This window comes from Alosa sapidissima, chromosome 14, assembly GCF_018492685.1.
Source record: "Alosa sapidissima isolate fAloSap1 chromosome 14, fAloSap1.pri, whole genome shotgun sequence".
NCBI classification, from domain to species: Eukaryota; Metazoa; Chordata; class Actinopteri; order Clupeiformes; family Clupeidae; genus Alosa; species Alosa sapidissima.
The window spans coordinates 32,684,301-32,706,658 of NC_055970.1; the positions used below are offsets into that span (position 1 = coordinate 32,684,301).

At 41.7% G+C, this 22,358-nt stretch overlaps 2 protein-coding genes across 4 annotated transcripts in view; one reads left to right on the top strand and one right to left on the bottom strand.

The window, feature by feature from the left end:
• Positions 1-17,763, bottom strand: part of usp10 (ubiquitin specific peptidase 10) — a 34,606-nt gene extending 16,843 nt beyond the window's left edge. The window contains exons 1-5 of one of the 2 annotated variants that reach the window (XM_042061038.1): positions 17,504-17,763; positions 6,963-7,031; positions 4,765-4,810; positions 4,465-4,524; positions 2,152-3,417 (exon numbers count right to left, since the gene is read on the bottom strand). In XM_042061038.1, coding sequence (XP_041916972.1) covers positions 2,152-3,417; positions 4,465-4,524; positions 4,765-4,810; positions 6,963-7,031; positions 17,504-17,524 — 1,462 coding nt within the window. In that variant the 5' untranslated portion in view covers positions 17,525-17,763. The remainder of the gene's footprint in view (positions 1-2,151; positions 3,418-4,464; positions 4,525-4,764; positions 4,811-6,962; positions 7,032-17,503) is intronic. The other variant, XM_042061039.1, reaches the window with a different exon arrangement.
• Positions 15,895-21,091, top strand: marveld3 (MARVEL domain containing 3). 2 transcript variants are annotated; one of them, XM_042061041.1, is made up of 5 exons: positions 15,895-16,030; positions 18,326-18,495; positions 19,130-19,437; positions 19,529-19,620; positions 19,861-21,091. In XM_042061041.1, the coding sequence occupies exons 3-5, from the start codon at positions 19,178-19,180 to the stop codon at positions 20,469-20,471; spliced, it is 963 nt and encodes a 320-aa protein (XP_041916975.1). In that variant the 5' UTR covers positions 15,895-16,030; positions 18,326-18,495; positions 19,130-19,177; the 3' UTR covers positions 20,472-21,091. The 2 variants fall into 2 exon arrangements, with proteins under 2 accessions (XP_041916975.1, XP_041916974.1); XM_042061040.1 differs by lacking the exon at positions 15,895-16,030 and having other exon boundaries at positions 18,484-18,615.
• Positions 21,092-22,358: the final 1,267 nt, after the last annotated feature.

Consider the following 22,358-nt stretch of genomic DNA (forward strand, 5'->3'; position numbering starts at 1 on the left):
CAGACCAATCAGGGGAGTAGGACACTCCCTGATGGGGCCAGATATCTACTAATCATTTCCGCATGAGGAGTGTCCACTTAGGGGACCATCAGAGTCTTTAATCAAAGTCCTTTTAAGCAAGTCCCCCCACTCAGTGGCCATCATGCAACGCACTGTGGGCAGTTACCGGGCAGCTACTTTCCTATTCTATACAGGAAGGGGCAGGATGTGTGTAGAGACTGCTGCTATATTGGCGTTACAAACTAACCCCATGCATTTCTATGGAGCATTCTTTCAGTGCTGTGTCTCCTCATTAGAAAGTCTCTGATTTAATGGATGGTGTGGTTAACATCCCATTCCAGATTAAAAGTGCTGTCCAAAAACCAGGACCCTATCTGAGGTAGCAATACTTCAGAGTTTTATCTGAGGGACAGGATTTTGTACACTATCATATTTAGCCAGCAGACAAAAAACCCCATCGCCCCATAAATAATAAACATGATTATCAAAAAGATGGAAAATTCCAGTTGTGAAGAGGATGGGGGGGATTAAAAAAAGAAGTAATGATTTATTTATTAAGGGTTTATATAAAGTTAACAGAACCAGATGAAATTTATGGAGCAGACACCCCTTCATGAAATGAGGCCTGCACAGAAAAATGGAGGGTTCCAAGAACACAATGGTACATGCCATGCCACTTAATTAAGTTGCAATTAATGGACCACTAGGAATGTCTCTCTTGGGGACCTGGCAAATTTAACTCTACTGCCATGCCACAGATTCTGATGTCTCCATTACACTACTTGGACTGTCAAAATGTCTAGACGTCGGATCTGTGACAACGACTGCCAGTGCCCGTTCCTTGGCTCTGGGATGCGGGACATTGTGTGATCATTCCGTTTTGCGGTGTCTTACAATCACCAAAACGCCTTAACTTAAGGCTAGCAAGACCCTTTTGAACCACACATGAAGATACAGATAGTAATCTCTTACGATGTCTGATTCACTGACACTTCGCTGCACTGTAGACGCCAGCCAGCGATAGCTCGACCACGTCACACACGCCAGTGAGTTCCCAGCAGAGGGATGCTGTGACGGTAGAATCCACCAACACCAAATAAAACCACAGAGAAGATCCTGTCTTCCCAAGCAGGCTGTACTCCTTTTATGAGCCCAATGTTCCAAAGAGTTCAGTGGAACATGAGTAAGTGGGAAAGAGGGAGACGTTCATAGGCAATTAAGTCACGTTTTAAGGTTCAGGCTCACATTGTCAAATTCTTGAATTTCCATCTGCAATCAGGCTAACATTTGGGGAAAACCCAGACTTAGGTCTCAAAGCTTTAAATTGATGGTGTTGTCAACGTGGCAGTGGAGACCGCAAATGCCATTAGCTGTGTGGCTACTTTTATCCCTGTGCTCCTGCAATGGCTTGACTGCACAGGGAGACGGCCAGATTAGGGGCTCTAATGGTATTACATGCTAGTAAACAATGGGGTTCTTTGATGCCCAAATGCATGGACAGAGGCATGTCATCAACCATTTAAAGCCCGTTGTGAACCATCTAGAACCTTCTCACACAGCCATATCTTGGAAAAGCTTGTAGTGTTCCCAAGGTCGGAGCACAAGAAAACTTTTGTAGAGGTCTTGACATAAACTTTGAGTGCTGGTGCCATCTAGTGTTCCAATATCTGTTGCTTCCATAAAATAACAATGATGTATAGAGACACGCACAAAAAAATATCTTAACACATATTTCTACAACCTTTCTGAAATACAAATTGTGAAAATAATACAAGAACAATTTGTGAAATTCACTGCAAGAGATTAATACCGACCGAATAGAGAAATTCAAACATACAAGTTTGCTGCCACCCAGTGGCTCACAGAAAATACTACAAATTATAATACACTAAATAGCACTAAAAAGGAATGTGATTGAATTCAACCAGACATCACAGAAACATCTGCTTCTCAAGCCACTGTTTTTTTTTTTTTTTTTTTTTTTTTTTAAATAGCAAAACACTAATGGCAGATCTTAGCAAATCACACTTGGACTTCCCACATGTAGGTTGCTCATGACATTTGAAACAATACATGATTTTGGACCTGCAAAATAAAACACTGAAGTTTACTATGCTTCTGTGGGCACACAAACATCACTCTGTACATTACCTGCCAGTTTGGGGGCCATAGGGTCCTCTGCCACGGGGACAGGGCCCTCCCGAACCTCTCCAGCCTTCTCAGGCACCTCGGCAGCAGCCGGAGAAGTAGGCGTCACCACCGGCACGTTCTTGACCTCCACATAGGCCTGTGGGCCCCCCGGCAGAGGCTTGGAGTTGTGGAAAAGGCTGGCCCAGGACTTGGGCGGGTTGGCAGCAGGTGCTGCTGGCGCAGCGGGCACCTGTGCCTGCTCCGCCAGCGGCTGGGCGACAGCAGCAGGGGGCGCTGCTGAGGCAGCAGTGGGCAAGCTCTGCAGCGCCTCCCCTGCTTCAGAGGAGTCCTCATGTCCATCTGCAGAGCTGGGCCCAGCCAGCCCGTTGGCTACGCCACTGTCCACGACCCCTTCCTCCTCCTCCTCTTCAGTAGTAGCAGCGGCAGCTGCGAGCGGGCTGGCTGCAGCAGCCAACACGGGTGGAGGAGGGGAGGTGGGGCAAGGGCTGTGCCTGCCGCCCACCAGCAGTTCTGGCCTCTCGGCCGGCTGCTCTGCAGTCCTGCGCCCATCCGCCACCGCGCTGCTCTGAGAGGAGGAGGAAGAGGAGGAGGAAGAGGAGGACGACGACGAGGCGGCATTGTTGCCGTCTGAGGAAGAGGAGGCGGCGCCGCTGGTCAAGTCCAGGGAAGATTCATCAGGGCTGGCACAAGTCCTCTGATGGGTGGGAGCCGCTGTGGGTGCGGGGGTGGTGGCGGGGGCAGGGATGGCACCGGGGGTGGTGGTTGGACTCGGCGTGCCGAGCTCAGGCCCCGACAGCCCCTCTGGGTTCGTGTCCTCGGAGGTCAGGCTAGGGGTGCCGAGCGAGTGTCCGTTCACCAGCCCCGAGCCCAATGGCCCGTCCGGCACCACCATGCCGCCACTGTTGTTACTGCCGCCTGAGCCCTCCAGGTAGTTGTAGTATCCCGGCGGGCGCTTTTTCTTTTTCTTGCGTTCGCGCTGGCCCAGACCTCCACCCATGCCGTCTAGTTCCTGCCCAGCCTGGGCGCTGTCCATGGCGGAGGGCTCAGAGTCCGGGCAGTCCACGGAGTTGAAGTCGGTGCCGTCAGGGACGTCCGGCTCTGGCATGGCTGTGGGCATGGCCTTCTGGGAAGACTGGCAGCCCAGGATGAACTCTGGGGCCTGGGGGTTCAGGGTGCTCGACACTTTGTACATGGGATCCTTCACCCCAACAGGCTCCGCATCCATCACTTCGTCCACGCCAAACTCGATGCGCTGGAAGTCCTCCCCTGTACGAGAGGAGGGGGAGGGGGAGGGGGAATCAATCAGATATGCTGCAGCCATCCACAGGCAAGGGGGCCACGCCCTCCTGAGGCAAGAGACATTTTCTTTCTGCTCAGCACTACCGTCCTGTGCACTATATGATTGCTTACCTAAACTCATTTGCACTCAAATCCTGTCCTGTATACTTCGATTACTTTTGTAAACTCACCTTCATGGCCACAAAGATAAAAAACTTTCACGTATGCTTAAACAGTGCGTCTTTAAAACTTAGAAGCAATTATTATATGCTGCTATGATCTTCCATCACTAGCTTGTGAAACTTTATTCATATGTGAAAACTGATGTAACACTGCCGATACCATAATTGTTGGAGGTAAGCCTTCAAAATAGAACATGAGAACAGCGTTAGTAATTTCAGGCAACATCAATACTGAGAGTGATGATGTTTAGGTCATATATCAGTGAGGCAAATGTTTCTGTACTGGTTAGGTCATTCTGTGATATGCTTCAGTCATACCCATCGTATTGCTAGAGAAATCCTGTTAGTACTCAAAGGGCTTTCATTCCACAGAGAGTCAGAAGTAGTCAAGAGCTGTGATCAAACCTGGCCAATTTGGAGATGTTAATTGAACACCATCAATACAAAAAAATAAAAATAATGAAAAGAATTTGTGCTTGGCGGCCCATCACAACCATCATTGCACCCAGCAAGGAAAACAAAGAGTCCAGATACATTCAGTAAGTGTGTTTAAGGGATTAAACACAACAGAACAACCTTAAAAAACAAAAACAAAACTAGGAAAGAGGTATTAAAATCAACTTGGAGTCAACTGGAAGCACAGCTGTGCAAAATGCATTGTTTTTATGCCAGAAAGACATTTAATGGCATCTAAAGCATGCAAAAAAGCTTCACAGATCATACGAAACAGGCAAGAATGAGAGTAATAACAAAGGGCAAGGTTTAGAAAGCCATCAGTGTTTAGAAACTCGGGTTTGAGTTCGGCAGCGGAAGGAGGAGGAATAAGGCACCATGTTTTGGACCCATAACTCACCGCAAACCTGCCGTCTCATTGACTCCGTAATGTAAGGCACAGCAGGAGTGCAGTAACTTCCTGAATAATTGATACAAATCAAGATAAAGATCAAGAGTGCTCAGACGAGAGGGTAAAGTGCATCTTTTCCTGGACACAAAGGCCTTGTGACAGACTGCGGTGCGGTTAAATATGTCACTTCAGTATGTACCAGTGTGTCTGAGGGTTATTTGTGTGTATGTGTGTGTGCATAGAAATACTATGTTTTCAATGTCTGTATTCCCTTCCAGGGCGGGAGCTAAGGTCAAGTTCTGTTCTTACCTGAGGAGTGGCTGATGCAGGATACTTTGTCATTGAATGGGGGAAGCTGGAGGAGCAAATCAGAGACAATTACATATCAGCAGTGGATCTGTATTCAGCTAACAGGAGACAAATAGTAAGAATACAAGAAGTCTAACTAGCCTATTGTTAGATTTCCTAAACCACCAATATTTGAAAGAGAAAGTAAGCAGAAGAAATATTCCTCAGCAGACTGGGCAGTCTGGTGAGGGCAGGGCGATATGGCTAAAAAAATAATATTGTGGTATTTTTAGTCTATTTCACGATATACATCTCGATATTTAAAAATTTTCTCAAAAGGACTTCATGAATTCTCACTTTCACCCTGTGATGTTTTAAATGATGTCTGTGATGCAGTAGGCTAGGATAAAATCATACCAGTCCAATGCCTGTAATTTATATCCGCATTAAATCATTCTTGGTTATTCACAGGTGGTTTCTTTTTTAAATTCGCATGTAAAAGCAAGGGTGAAAGTAGTTTTGAATTCTTGCCAGTAGCCTACTATGAAAGTTTCTCATAGGGAAAAGTGTGCATGCAAAAATTTCAATACACCTAAATAGGTTACATCAATTTATTTATTTTAGCCTATTTGCAGAGCAGTCATCATGGCCTGTTATTTGAAAGGCCCATCTGCCTATCCACTCTTCAGGAATAAACTTAACTCACTTCTCTTTTTGCATTTAGTTAACTTTCCAAATACATTTAGTTTGTTTCAATCCGTCACTGATATCTCTCCATAAGAATGATGATGGCTTACATCAGACAGAAGGTAAGGTGGGGCGTGCTTCCTTAATTAGTCGTTCGGTTGTTGGTTGATAAATAAGACAGGGTTGCATTTTCGTTTTGAGACAGTGAGATGCACTCATAGACAGTAGCCTAACCTGCCTCAATGCGCAGATCTCATAAGTTTAATTTAAAAATCAATCTGGAGGGAAGCATAGACAAACATTTAGCACGAGAAAAGCATATGTGGAGAGTGAAATGTGTGCATTGGCACTGTCGTTTTGAAACAGTCAGATGTGCACATAGACAGCAGTCCTTCTGCCCACGGATCATATCGTTGTAAGTTTAATTTGAAAATCCCTTGCCATTTCATTTTGTGTAACCAAATCAGAACTGCTTCCATCTACCTAGCTCATTGTTGACCCATAGATAGAAACCCATAAATAGAAATGCTACTGCTGCTGTTGAACTGAAAGTTTACTTCTTCTCGTCTACACCTAGACGTCACACCCCAATCTGAATAGGATTGGTTGGTGAGTGTGTGATGTGCGTTGTTCACGTTGTTACTGAGAGGGAGGGGAAGAGAGATAAGGACACGAAAGGCAAAGTAAGTGTTGCTGCTTAAAAAGAATGATGACTGAAATACTCGATATTTGCAATACAACACTTTAATGTATCTCACATACAGCAAACTGCAATATATCGAGTATATTCAGTATGTCGCTGAGCCCTACATTCTCCTCAAAAAATATATACAAAAAAGCATTTTTTCTAGTATGCCTGTAGGGCAGATTTGACATTTATATTGTTGTACTAAGTGATATTGCATAAAGTAAGGATTCATTAAATCGGACTGGCACGAGACTGTTTTGAACAACTGAAGCTTTAAAGAGTTACATTGTGAGGTTTTCGTCCCATTTCTATAGTTTACAATAACTGGCAGGGTCAAACTGAACTTGTTTATTATACTTTTTTAAAGGTTCCCGGTCTAGGGAATGTAAAACTCAAGGACTTTCAGGCTGCTTTTTTTCACGCACAGAATGTATTCCATCATATACATTGCACATGAAACTACTACCCCTGACATGGACCCTGAACAGATACAAAAAGTAACCTTTTCACACATAACCCATACACAAATCCACTGAGCGATCTATTGCCCAATATCAACCAAATTATGTGACGGTAAAGGGATAATTCAGCCTGGTATTCCTCTGAGGAGCACATTCTCCCTGTGCAGCTACTTTGATAACATAAGTGGCATAAGTGCTACACATGGATGTTTCACAACATTAGCATTAAATTACTGGTAAATGGCAATGCTAATAAGGAGGAGTCTTACCTTACAATCTCTTTTAGGGTGGTGGTTTAAAATTGTGCTTACAATTTTAGCTGATCAAAAATTGTGGGTTGCACAAATATATATAAATTATAAAACATTTCAAAACATACTTACCTCCACAAAACATCGGGGAGTCACAAAGAATTGATTGAATTCATCTGGGCTGAACTCCCCAAAGATATACTGTTTGGGATAAAAAGAAATTCAATTTTATTACACTGCTATGCACTGCACAATTATGCATTCAATCAGACTAACCTGTGCCACTAAGAAATTGATGACAGGTTGATAACAGTGAATATGAGTATATATGCTTACAGAATATGTTTAATAAATTGTACTGTTCTTCAGAAATGAAATAACTTACACATAATGGACACTAAATGTCTGCATTCTAGTATTGAAAACATAAGCTTAGCTCGTCCATCTAAAATCAATCATCCTCTAGATGTCCCAAAACAATAACAGACCTACTCATTCCAAACAATATAACGTTTATAGGAAAGTGTGCTAGTCCTTCTGGCAAAGCATCAAAGTTTTACCACTTGCTGAATGAATAGAGGGATATGTCTGTGAAAACTGCAGATTTTAATGAGCCTGATATACCTCCATTACTGGTATTAGTGAATTCGCCTGAATTATTCCTTTCAAGGTCATGGATCATTTTTTACTGCTTACTATATGACACTGTACACAGCAGAAGCTAAGAGAGCAGAAAAACAGAGGTTTAAAAATCAGCTCAACAATTTCACATTAACTTCAGAAGAAGTGAAGCACTTTTAAAGTGACGAGTCATGCTGCACTGTCATGGCAAAATGGCTGCTGGATGTCCTTATTTTGGTGAAGGGTTGAGCCTGTGTTCAGCCAATAAATAACATGAGGGAAAACTTCAACTAACAGCGGCAACCCTTGCATGGTTCTAGTTAACAATGACACTTGTAGTGGAAGACATCGGATTGCCAGCAGTTATTATGGTCCCATTATCACCCGGAGAGAAGAAATACTCTTTTCTGATTGGCTGGTGGGGTGACTATTAATTCTGAATAACAGGACACCGTTCCATATCAATACTTTTGAATGGTAACTATAACAACCATAGTAGGACTACGGTTGCAAGCTTTGCAACAATGGAATCAACTGTAAACAAGCTAACTGTGCTATCGCTGTTATAGGGCCAATGGAAGTTGTACAACAAGCTGAACTTGAGCTTCTTTTTAAAAGAAACCGCGTGTTTCCTTTGCTTTAAGTTTCTATCTATCTATAAAGTCTATAAAGTATCTATCTATCTATCTATCTATCTATCTATCTATCTATCTATCTTTACAGTGGCAAACGGGTGATAAGCGGGATAACGGCCTTCGAGGTGTGTCCAGTTATACGGAATTAATGGACTCGGGCGGGAGCAACTTTTTGCCACTCGCCCTCGTCCATTAATTCAGTATAACAGGACACCTCGGCGGCCGTTATCCCTTACTTAAAGGATAATTCCGGTGTGATATTGACCTAAAGTGTGTTGAAACATGATACCGAGTGTGAACGTATGTCTCATAGCTCACCTCGGCTTGTCCCATGCACTCAGAAATCTGCCGCTAGTTAGCCAATGCTACCCACAGTGTTTCGTTGTGGTGCCTCGGGCATCGGCCTAGCCATGTAAATAAATCACTGTTTTACACCATTTACGAGGCTCAAAGTAGCTCCATACTTCATTGGTAGACTTACGAGGGCCTTGACATTTAAAACGAGACATTGAGAACTTTGAAAAAGCACTGGTAGTTTATTTACAAGACGATTTATACAGACAGTACCTGATAAGGGATCAGATTCCAAAAATAATTCAGTGGAAATGCATGGATTCAATTGCTTCCAGTAGCAGCAACTGGAATCCATGCATTTCCATGGAATTATTTTTGGAATCTGACCCCTTATCATACCTGTTCATTCGTACTCGTCGCTCGACTTATTGTGACTAAATTCAAGATGGCGTCGAACGGTAAAATTCCTTAAGGTACTGTCTGTATAAATCGTCTTGTAAATAAACTACCAGTGCTTTTTCAAAGTTCTCTATGTCTCGTTTTAAATGTCAAGGCCCTCATAAGTCTACCAATGAAGTATGGAGCTACTTTGAGCCTCGTAAAAATCTCTGACTGAATAGCTAAACAAGTAATCGATGAAATAAAAGTTGACATTTCTTTAAACAAGTAACAGGGTTTCTCTTGCATAGGAGGCGGTTGACTCAATATTTTGTGCAGAATCAATAACAAGGCGGCACAGTATTAAATATTTCAGAACCAAAATTATTAGTCCTTTATTATGCTAGATCCATTATTTAATTGATTACTATTTCATTTAATTAATTATTTTGGAATGCAGCAATGCTTACTAATAAGATGTGGCTAACAAACTGGGCTATGTAGTTGTGCCCTTGAGCAAGACACTTAACCCCTGAGTAGCTCTGGGGAGCTAGCAGGGGTCAAAATGAACTTTTTGGCCTACTAGCCAAAGTGGCTGGTAGATGGAAAAGATTACCGGCCAGACATTTTTTACCGACCAAAACTAAACAATGCTTATCATAACTATTTTAAAAGTAGCCCATCATTACAGGGAAGCTACACCAGGCGCATAACTGAAGCGCGTAAAATCCATTTTAGATTAATGGTCTATTTTTTTTCGAACGTACCCGCCGTTATATAATGTCTGGTGTAGCTACTTCCATTGATTATAGTGGAAGCTAATTGTTACAGCAGACGCAACGCGAACTGAATGCTTCAGTTACGTGCCTGGTGTAGCTCAGCCCTTAGCCTATTATACAGATTCTCAGAACTCTGCAGAAGTTCACAAGTTCCATTCAAGTAAAAAGGCCTTTCCAATAACTTTGTAGCCTATGATCAGACAGTGTTGAAGCGGAGCGAACGAATTACGCTGCTCTATCTTGGTCAGTAATCAAGGCTCTTTGCTATAATGACCACTACAAAAATATGACAGTGGCAATAGGTTTTGAGCTATGAATCACGTCTAGTTTGTTCGCCATCATTGAAAGTAAAAATTAAGCAAGTAATAGGCCATGTTTCTATGCAACATCTGAAACTTTCAAGTTCTATTTGAGTGGCGATCTAGTTGTTTTCTCAGCTATGCCTGACAGAGTAACCAAATAACTGTTAAACTCGTGCCCATAGCCCATCGGAAAATAACCTGACCATGTCAACACTGGGCGAACAGAACTATAATGCAAAACATAGTTGATATGGCAAGCCAATTTAGCGTGACAGTAGCCTATTCTCGCAGTTGATAAGCAGCTGATTTCCACACAAAGCGTCACGAACAACTTACGTTGTTTTTAACACATATCTGTGTCCAGATAGAGACAACAGTTTGTGGTGTTTCCTTTTTTATTTGTTACACAATGTGTTGTAAATAACACAGCTTTCGCTGTTTTTTAACACACATCTGTCAAGATAGGGACAACACATTTGTTTTAAGACTGTACCTGCCATAATTCAGCCGCCGATACAAAAGTATACTGGCCATTGGCGCTTGCTAATTTCGAGCCCTGGGAGCTAGGATAAAGGCGTCAGCCAAATAATAAGGAAAACAAAACAAGTAGGTCAAAGGGGAAGTAGGGGAAAAAACTAAAACTAAATAGGACGTCTTCTGGATGGGATGAAATAGGATATCACTAAAGGCTATGTGTGTAAAAACACCCTAAGAAACAGGTGCCGTCCATTCAGACACATTCAGAAGTTTAGATTAACCAATGGGATGCTACAGAGTGCAAGCCTCCACCACGAGGATGGACATGGGATCAAAGCAAAGAAGCAACACATGCCCCCGAAGGTTTCTATCTTTTCCCATCATAATGTTACAAGTTAAATTAATGAGGATATAACAAAAGATAAACAACTAGCTATAATGTCATGGAAATGGAACTACATAACATTAATCATGGCAACCACAGGAAAATAATCTCACAAATAGGGATGTAACAGTATGAAAATTTAACCTCACGGTTATAGTGACCAAAATTATCACGGTTTTTGGTATTATCACGGTATTTCTAAAAGTGTGTTCAATATGTTCAGAAAGCACTGGCCTACACAAGCTGAAATAGTTTCAAAAAGTGTCACTTTTTTCTTCATGCTTAATTGGCTATGTGCTTATAGCTTAACTTACCCTACCATAACTTGGAGTTTGCTATTTCTGTTATTTGGATGCAATGAGTGAGAACAAAGTAAGCGTTCAAAATAAAACTTTAGGCTACTGTATTCTCCTGATAACGTGAGGGGAATGGATTTAATGTGGACGTGAACATAAAAAGACGCAGAGTGGCTACATGATACAGTACACATTTTGCGGTGAAAAAGTTCCACCTTTTAAAATCAGGTGTAGCCTAATCCGAATCGTAGTTAAAACCATCAATTAGACAACAGAATCAGTAGGGTACCAGTTTTGTTCCATTATACCAGGCCTACTGTATGTCAAAAGCAGGCTCGGATGAAGCTGGGAAGGATGAAACACATGGTTTCCACACCGCGGTAATTAACAGTGATAATCATGATGTTTGAAATGAAAACGGTAATTATTATAGTCAACATTTTTATTGAGGTTTACCATTATACCGGTAATCGTTACATCCCTACTCACAAATATAAGGCAGTCTAGAATTCTTAATGATTACAAACAATTGCAGATGTTAAATGGTTTCATATTAGGGGTGTCACGATTTCGGACTTCAGTCGAAAATCAACCGAAATAACATCTCGATCTCGAACCTCAAAATCAAATGTAGAATCAACGATGCAGCCACATCCCCAATGTCACGTCCAGCATGCATGCCAATGCCACTTCAAGCTGCAGCCAGTTAAAAAAAAAAAAAAAAAAAAAAAAAACACATCACACATAAACTGAACTCGAAGCCTCTCCTGCTACTCTGAAATCTCTGGTGTGGAAGTAAGCTATTTTGTCATTCATTCACGTCAGTTAACACTAACTTGCTCAACTTAGCAAGTGAAAAGAAGTTCTAGTTACAGCCCAAAACTTACTTTAAGGCATAACATGCACATTGATAAGTGCAATATTCCATGAACACCTTGTGTCTCTTCGGAGTGTGCTGAAACAATCAAATTTTTGTTCTGAGTTGTTTCATAACATGTTCACATTTATGTTTAATGTCTGTTCTGTTCGCGGTAGGCACGTTTTCAATATAAAAATGCGGTTTCAAAACTAAAAGTCCCACAAAACCAGGAAATATGTCAAAAAACTAAAAGTCCACCAAAACAAGGAAATATAGCAATAAATATGCATTAATAGTAGGCCTAACATAATTGAAAACAGATTGAAAATCGAAACGTGACTAAATTCAAAAATGAAATCGAACCGAGGATTTGGAGAATCATGACACCCCTTCTTCATATAGTCGTTATACAATCCTGATAAAAATGATGGGGCAACAGTTTACTCTGTTATCGATGTTGTGATTCCCTCCTGTCAAACATGTTATTGTGTATGGAACTAGGTCACAAGAGCATCAATAAACTTTTCAACTTAAATGTGTAGCTATCATTCAGACAGGACACCTTAATACTAAATGAATGCTCAATAAATAGTTACTAGGTCTGTCTCAATTGCGTATTAGCTATACAAGTACTCTTTCAGTTATGTGCATTTAGGGCTGGCTAGTTGATTGTCTGTCTGGAACAATGTGGCGTAATGAAACAAAATGTTACAACCTCTGCATAGTTCCCATACTAAGCTGCAGCGCAGACAGCAGTGACCAGAGACAGTGGAATGGCAGGCCTTACACACCCAACCTCTGACCCTCAAATCTCACCGGTTCAAATAGGGATTACCCCCAGCTAGCTGTGCCCTTAAACAACAGCGATCATCTGTCAAGCAGGGAGGGCTCACACATGCAACACATTGGCTAATATCATTAGGCATTAAGCAAATGAGTCAATTTCCCTCTCTTTGTAACGAACCATCAGTCAGAGTTCAATGTGATAACACAATACTATGACCATACTGACAAACATTGCGTACAAACTTCAATAAATATTAAGATAAAGGGGAAAAAACAAATCATAGTGACTAGGCAAGTCTGCTCAAACATGATGTAAACTGGTCAATGACATCATGGTCCGAGTCTCAACATCAAAGGCCATTTAGGCAATCTTATCAGTCGGTCACTGTTACTTAGTCTGTTAGTAGTTATCTAGCTTCTGTAAAGCAAGTTGCATGAAGCAGGTGCTACAGCTATAAACCCACACAAGACAGGACAGGGCAGTGGCGTTGGGCATGGCAGCCTTCCCAGGCTGAGCGCTGGGTTCCCAGTCCCACCCTAGTGTTGGACTCGCTCCCCTTAAGATAACCTGCATTCTCCCGCTGCCTATAATTAACTTAATCCCAGTCGCACTAACAGTGTAATTGAAAGTCCCTTGCACTTGCTGTGCAGCAGCAGACCTGCTGCCACACTCCCTGTTGGAATGGAAACCTGGAGCCAGAGTTCATGTAGAAAAGAAATGCATGCAAGAGCATCTATAGCAAAACTTAATTCAGGGGGTTCATTTATGCATCATTCCCAAAATATTTTATTTAAAGCTGGTAATGAACTGTCTGTGTTGATGCATGGCTTTAAAGGTCTATAGTTGGTGTACTTTGTTGGGGAGAGGGTAAAGGCTGCAGCAAGCTCACTTGTTCACTCGCTCCCTAACTGGGCACTGATAATCCTGCCTTCCACACTCGGACAGAGGGGAGGTAAAAAAAGAGGGAGGCACAGAGAAAAGAAAGTGCAATTCAAGCAACATGTAACTCTTTGGTGAACGGCTGAGCCACATTGCTGAAACGGCACTACAAGTGACAAACAGGCAGCTCTAATCCAATGGCCTCTGGATGGATAATCACAATCACAACAGAAAGAATGTCCCTTTGCCCCTTGCTGCAGGCGTGCCACACGTACCATACTAAGCCCCCTTGCTGTTCGCTTGGAGTGGGGGGATTACCTCAAATTAGCCATCTGTATTATTTCCATGGGCTTCTGTGGCAACACACACGTTTTTTTAACCAAAGTCACTGCAGAGGGAAGGGGCAAGGTTCACACAACGGACAACGTCATCGCAGAAGGCAGGCCTTGAAGAACTGGGCAGAGTGGGAGAAGAATGACATTATGCAAATTCACTGCAGCACCAGAGGTAAGGGGAAACTGAGGAATAAACAGAAGTGTAAGCTTGTGTCATTCTGCTATACTTGTTATTGTATGTCATTCTGAGATGGTTTTCAACATATGCCAAGATGTGGAAACGGTCACCATATTGTCTCCGTCACCAGTCTCTCTAAATGACCTCGTGTAAAAGTTTGGATCAGTTCATCACCAACACATGACTGACAAGTTTCTGAATGGATTTAGCAGCATCACATTTAAGTAAAACTAACACACGCTGATAGCTGAAAGTGGTTTCACAGGATTTTCTGGTTACAACAAATTGCTCCCAACTGATCAAAAGCGGAATGCTTGCCACACACGCCCCCAAAACCTCTCCTGTCCAAAACAACCAATTACTGCCTCCCACAGCACTGCTGCCTACCTAATGAATTCTGCACAACTGACAACATATAAAGCCAAAGGGAATGACAACTACTACCATTCCAGAAAGAGAAGAAGTACCATTTGGGGTAACTCAGAGATGTACTTATATACAGTTATGCCAGTTTCAAATAAAACAACTCATGATTAGGTGTTTCATATTCACATATTTATATGCGAATACATACATATTTCATATTACAATTCTTATACGCAGGTTTAATAGGCCTGCAATTAGAAAGTGATGCTTCATTTCCAATGGGATCAATAGTTTGAAATTCAAAACCATCTGTATTATTTCCACGGGCTTCTGTGGCAACAGAAGGTAACCCACAGGCAACCCAGATTATACGTAAACATTGCCCACCAGTCACTTCTTATTCCATTTCTGGCCATAATAAGATGGCATCCTGAGCTCAGAGATCTAGGGGCCCACCCCTACACACTTAACTTTCCCTCCTCTTCCTTTTTCAGTAACTGAACGCTTCTTCATTCTAGCATACAGACACTCACAAAATCCACCCACCCCTTCTGCCACCTCATGTGACACTGACACAATCCAGCATTGCCACATCTCTGTTAGTTATGTTTTGCCAACTGACAAACTCCATCACAAACCATTAATAGATACACACACATAGGCTTGTGTAAAGTGCATCTGACACAGACAGAAAGCATTTGCTTTAGCCAGGGAGACACAGTCATTTGAAGCATGCATGTAGTCACTTTAGAACTATTGTTTATGCAATACAAAATTCCAGAGTTGCGCATCTGTCATTAAGACTGTTTAGCTTGTTGGCTTTTTCATTGTTCACATGGTGCATGTCAGTCATTCCAGCAATTAGTATAATGAAATTGGTATGCTTCAATGAAACGCCTAAATTGTTTAATTGGTATAATACGTTTCTGGATCAAAATCACACCGCAAACCCTCAGATTGTACTGAACAGAATGAAACTAAAAGTTGTTTCAGTTACTGATGCTGACACGTTACAGCCACCACCCAAGGTGGCAACCACAGACAACAGAGATGCGGGCCCTATACAAACGATTGACAGAGGCACAGTTCAACAGGTTTATTAAGTTAAATATTGTTCAGAGCTATTCGACGAATGTCAGAGTTTCGATATTAATAAAACGCAGCGTTTAGATATTAATGAATGAAAAACAAAGTTACTGATTTACGTTCCATCAAACACTCTTAATAATAAACAACTGTAAACATCACAGAAGTGTCAAGCGGTGGTCTGCAATTTGAATCACAGGAGGGGGATGGGTGATCAACTATGATTCAGCTGAATTCTGTTGCCGGTCATATTTAGTTAAGATGTCAAACACATTTTGCGCTTACATCAGCTTGTAACAGCAAAGGGGGAAACGTTACATTACCAACTCTGATCTAATTTTAGACATAGGTGTCACCAATTAAATGTGAACACATTTATGTGGTCGGCCAATATATCAATATACGCTTGCTAACGTTGGTTGACAAGGATGGTTTTAGCTAACATGCTAACAGTTACCATGTCACACGAACATTAGACATTCAATGCGTTATCCTTATGTTGTGGGGGGAAGCGTTACCTCCACTACTGAATGACGAGTACAGGTAATACTGCAACCGAACATATTTTTGCCATAAACAGCTTAAATGAGACGCACTTCATGAAGGCTAAGTCATGCTGCTGTATTACAGGCATATGGGGTAACATTAGCTGTCCGCCATACCAAGACATGCTATCTAGCTATTTCGAGTTAGTTAATGTAAAGGTCTGATTTGATGTCTGAGTTCGAGGCAAAGTTAAGTTAAATGAATTTCGTGTACTGAATAAGGTCGATCAACTGATAACTTAAAAAAAAAAGTATCCGTTGCTGAACGTGACAGGGAAACGGGGTTAGCTAGCTAGCGCCATGACGTTATCATTTAGCAACTTCAAGATGAGGTACCTTAGAGTAATGCATGCCTGTATTTCAGACATTTGGGTTGGCCATAGATCCCTTTCAATTAGTTTTGCACATTTGATTAACCGTCTGTGGAATTCATCGACTGTCACTTATTGCTCTTACTGATGCAAGGGTGTCTTCCTGTATGGAACGTAGCTAAGGTTAGCTAGTAAGGTAGAGCACGTTACAGTTGTGTGCACTGCACTGTAGCCAATCCCATTTAGCTAGGTTAGTGATAGCCAGTAAGCAAAAAAGCGATGGCAACTTTGACCATCGTTTCAAGATCAACAATCAAAGTCGATACGACCCAAACTATAAAACTATTATTATTTTCCAATCGCGCATCCATTGAGCGCGAACTATTTCTGGATGAGAATGAAACGCTTCTTGCACAGGCCTCATGACATGTACTCTATCGGCGGATTTTGAATGGATTTCGACAGAAGACCGCCCCCAATCAACAGGCCCACTGTATGTCATTAGCAAGCCACACCACCTGCAACCCGCGGTGATAGCTAAAGCCGTGAATTAAAAGTAAGACTTTTAAACGACACCCATCATTCAAAAACTATTAAGTTAACCGTCAGTACATATATATAGGCATATCTTAGGGAAAAAAACAATTGGCAACTATCCTTCCCTGAAGGAAAACATTCCCTTAGCTACCCTGCTAATCAAAATCTGCCCTGGGATAAGAAGGCCTGCCACAGCAATTGAGCAGGTGGGCCAAGCTCACTCACGCAGCAAAATAATGTGCTGGCTTCCAACACTAGGGAAAAGAAATGGCACCTGCGTTAACTTTACAACTGCTAAATATTCTTACAATATCACTTTTGCTCCGATGAGTTTAAACCACCCATATGGTTGTTAGCTATCTAGCTAAGAGTTAGCTGGCTAGCTAGCAAGCTAATTTGAATAAGCAAGGCTTGTCCGGCCTGCACCATGCTGGTGTTTCAATGGGAAATGGGCTTTTCATTGCTAAGCCCACTGTATCGACGAGGAGAATAGTCAGTTACACAAATACATCGCATGGAGAGATTGCGAAACAAGCCACGTACAACTCGCAAGCACTTTTACATCTGAATGATGTTACAGTAAGGAGCACTAAGACTGTCAGTTAACGTTAAGTTTTCTGTACCTGGTTACTGCGCGAAGCCATGCTCCCGGTGAGATTTTCTTCTCCTCAATCAGAAGATGAATATTCTCGCAGGGAATATGTCAAATGTTGGTGTAATAGTTACAACAAAGCAAGTCCTACAGCGACATTGTTGTAATTTAACAAACTCTGGTCTGACAGTGGTGATATTCGGGTAATGTTCAACTACTCCAGCATATCACGCTGTTTCCTCCGCCGTCGCCGCCATCTTTGTCTCGCCTCTTCGCTTTTAGTGGCCTGCGCGCGGAGAGTGGCGAGTGTGCTTCGATGTCGGCGCGTGCGTTTACGTCCGAGTAGGTGGAGAGTGAAAATTGACGCACAAGTTTGAACTAGAGTGGCGCTGTTTACAGCACAAGGTCCTGTCAAAATTGTTATTCAGCGGAATTATTCTGCTCAGTCCCATTGTAGTCTGTCATGCAACACACTGCAAAGCAGTGGCACAGGTAGGCTAGTTCATAACGAACATGGCAGCAGATCCTCTTGTCGCGTTAACAGCCTTTATGCCGATTTTGTGCTTTGAAAGATGTCATGACATGTGAAATGTTTGCCAGGAAGGCATCAGTAACCTACCACCAGGGTCAGCTAACGCATTCCTGAATTTATTGGCTAATAGGTACCAACCAAGTTGATTTTTATTTGATATATTGGTGTAATGGAGTCAAAGATAAGTCTGGGACTTTAGACTGCAGAAATAGGCTAATTATCGTAGCTAGGCATGAACATTGCATGAAAAGGTTCTCACTCAAGCTTAGGCCAAATGGGCCACAAAACACCTGCAAATAAAAACCTGGATTATCGTTTCAGCTCTACTTAAACATGTGCAGACAACTGAGGATACAGCCTTCTAGTTGCTACTATCCCAAGAAAAGAAGAAAAACATCAAAATCCTACACCTGTAGCCTGCTACTTCGCAGTGGCGATAAAAGGCGACAGCCATGACGCGAATGGGGCGGTCTTAAATTGAAACTGGATAGGTAAGTAGGTAGGTAGGCAGGGAAGGAAAAGTAAAATCTCGATGGAGGCCTACATCGCCTTAAAAGGGGGAATGTCACAGGGTGGTAAGCTATTCGGAGAACCTTATCACGAACGTACAGGTAATGTGGCAATTTTCCGTTTTTTTATTGATGTAATTTTTGTGTCTTTATTGTGTTATGGCCGAGACTTAGGGTAGCCGCCCAAGAGGTCAACGTTGCGTAGGAGGAAAATATTTAGCACGGTTTTATTTCCGTGTTATCAGAATCCCGCGTGTATAGGCCTCCATCAAGACAAGACTTGCCCAGAGACGATAGCCTAACATAACATTAGTGAGCCTAAGTGCTAGTGTTTGTTTACAATGTAGTCTATGACGTTCATAGCATAGCCAATGTAAAGCCTAATATTGGTGGGCTTATATATTTTGGATTGGACGACACAATAAGATGTAACAGGCAGACACAAGGAATAAAACAACCCCACTAAACAAACCACAAGTAGTCAGATTAGTGTTTTAGTTTGTTTTCTTTTGGCTCTGCTCTCTTGTACATTTCCCACCTAGGCCTACTGATAATTACTATTGGCCTATGTTTGCTTGATTTAGAAGCATCTGATTTCCCTCCTTGTCTTGAACAGGTTGCCCATAATTTGAAGTTTGCCAAGTAGCCTACCACATTTGCCACAATGCCAGAGCCGGACAGGCACCACCGACGGGATGATCACCGCCATAAAAGCAGAGAACGAGAACAGTCTCACTACACAAGAGATGATGAGAGAGAAACGGAGAACTATTATGAGAAGAGAAACAGGACCGGAGAAGAGAGGAACTACAGCAATGATAAGAGTAACACAAAGCGTAATTATCCCGAGAAAGACAGAGGTGCATACACTCACCCAGACAGGCATAATTATGACTCTCATCATGACCAAGGCCATCATAGACAGTAAGAGAATTACAAGCGCATACAAACTGCTACTATACCTTAAATTGGATGTGTGTATGGCTCTTGTGTAATTCTTTCCTCTCTATTTAAGGTACTTGGAAAGTCCTGTGTCTTCTTACAACCAGTATGACCCACAACACCGAGAAGCACTTCACAATATCAGATATTTGGGCACAGGAAGAGGTATCTTAGCTGAAACATTAATTTCAAAACATTTAGTTTCAAGACTTGGCAAAAGTCGTCTTGAACTTTTCATGGACTAAGTGGCTATTTTTGTTTTAACTCGGCAGTGAGAATTGAAATCTCATGCCTGACCTTCCTTTCAGGTGTAACTTCTTAACCACAGATCAATATTAAAGTTATAGCATGGGCTGGACACTATGGTTTTGAAAATGAGGTGTGTGATTGTCTTTTACCATTCAGGAATTTGCCAGGCAATGGAGGTATTTCTCAACATGTTGATCATTATATGTGCTGGAGTTTCTCACAGTACAAAGGGGGAGTACCGTGATATTGCCAGCCTTGGTGGTTTGTATGAATACCACTATGGAGGTGCCAGCGCTTTCACCGGAGCAGAGGCAGAGCGAGTGAAACAACTTGACCGACAGTTCTATCAGCTCAAGCTGCCCCCTTACATCTTCAGCATGGCATGTGGAGGGGCATTGATGGTTTATGCTCTCCTCATGCTGGCCCTGGGTATCTTCCGTGTGCCATACCGCTGGCCATTGACATTACTGGTAGAGGCCATACTGAATGGCCTGATTGGCTTGGGCTACATCCCTGCAGTGGCGTTCTACTTCATTAAACTTCAGGAGACTTACAACCACCCCATTTGCAAGGAGAGGGAGGAAATGTATAAGAGCAAAGGTCACAGAGGATTTGAGTGCTCACTCCATGGGGCAGATGTTGCAGGAGGTCTGTTTGGGGTGATGGGGGTCATTCTTTTCCCCCTTGGTGCAGTGCTGGCTATCAGGGCTTTCAGGGCAGTCAGAGAGCGCAAGAAGCAGCAGGAGCTGGAGAACAATCATTTGTAAAAAGGGTCTTCTCCAGTTTTTTTGTTTGGGCTATAGGTATTTTGGGGTTCAGCACGGTCTGAGAACAAATTTCCACTCACACAAGAGAGATAGGGTTATTACTGTTATTTGATATCAGAAATTTAGCCTACAGAAAGCACACATTAGGTACAGAACTCTCCACTGGTTGGAATTGAAATTCCATATCTGTGCACTATACAGTACAGAATACACTACTTGCGCTTAAAATCTGAATAGCTTGTTTTTTACTGCTGAAACAGAAGGGAAACAGAAACTAGCACACATAAATCTCATTACCATTTGTAACTTTTGGCTGGACACTTTAACACTATGTTTACTTGCAGATTGCTGTCTATAGTTACATAATAACTATACATAATTTTAAAATATGTAGTTTTATGTAGCTGTATTGTTTTTTTGTCTTTGCTTTTATCTAAAGACTAACGATTATAGGTCATTTGTATTAGTTGTCAGTGTGTCAAAGCTAATAGGCCATTTATATTGGTGTCAATATCTTTTGAGCATTTTTAGATTGACTTATTTTTATGGTATTTACATGTCTATTCTTTTTAAAATGTATATACATTCCATTTCCCACTTAATAAATACTCATTTCTGGACATATTTTACCATTGTCTTTTGTCACAGAATAGCAACAGCAATATGTCAAATTGCTTTTGTGGTTGATTACAAATAATGAATGAATAAGTCGAATTTTGTACAAAACTAGGGTGTTATACACATTCAGTGACACTCAGTCAGTAAAGTGTAATAGGATTTTTTTGTAAGGACTTCTCACCTAACCTGTTTGTCCTATTTCAAAGTAGCATGAAACTACTTTGTTTATTTGCAATAGAACCCCAATCTTCCTGTGATTTTAAAGCAACATGCATTTTATCTAAAACTTACCAGGTTGAAATGAGGACTATGAGACAAGGTGATTCAAATGCTTAAATGAGGAACATATACCCAAGAAAATATCCCAAATACCCAATGGAGTATCAGTGGATCCGTCAGAAGAAAGAGGGAGTTGCATCACACCCCTCAAATCACACACAAATGCTGTTCATCAGGTTTGTGAGGCAATCCACCACAGTCTAGCCATCACCCTGAAAAATCCACTAGTTCAGTGGCTGGGTGGCTGGGGGTGCAGGTGTGATACTGGACTCCGCTGGAGGGTTTAAAAAACGTTGTTTTAGAGGATCCACATTAAAGCAAGTAGCTTAAGGTATGGGAAAAGGTTTTTATGGCTACATGAAACCAAAAGAGTTTTTTTGTCAAATATTTTGTGCGTTACAGGTGTAAATCTCCCACTGACTCAGGAAAAAACACCTAAAAATACTGCAGAGGTAACATGCTGTGAGTTTTAATCAGGCATTGTTGAAGGGAAAATGAATGCAAGGGAGAATGAATGGAAATAAATGACACATAATCACCAGTTAACTCATTGCAGTCTGTTGTAACTAGGCTTGGGGTAAACTGCAGAAGAATATCAAAGCTGACTAATGTCAAAAGAGTAAAGGCTAGTTGTAGCAAGGGGTTCTCTACCAGGTATAACCTATAGGGGTTCAATACTTAAAAAACAGAATATTTTAGTTTTTAATTTATAGATTTTTATTTTTAGCACACATGGCTTTTAAAATATAGCATACGTGTTTGCAGTGAAAACACTGACTGGTACAGTATATAGTATTTCGTTTCTTTCTGCAAAAGCTATATATCATATGGTTTCAGAGACAAGAAATTAAGAAGGGTTGGGCTGATATTTGGAAATGACTAGTGTGTTTAAATGACTGCATATGGCTTTGACTATGATATATGCATATGACTGCCAGTGAATTCACCAGGTTGGTCAGTTGCTAAAGAACTTTGTTGGCATTGCATGTG

Excerpts from the sequence above, each read along its gene's own strand:
- marveld3 (XM_042061041.1), top strand. The coding sequence starts at position 19,178 with ATGCCAGAGCCGGACAGGCACCACCGACGGGATGATCACCGCCATAAA. Across the intron at positions 19,438-19,528 it reads GACCAAGGCCATCATAGACA|GTACTTGGAAAGTCCTGTGT; the intron begins GTAAGAGAATTA and ends TCTCTATTTAAG. Across the intron at positions 19,621-19,860 it reads ATATTTGGGCACAGGAAGAG|GAATTTGCCAGGCAATGGAG; the intron begins GTATCTTAGCTG and ends TTTACCATTCAG.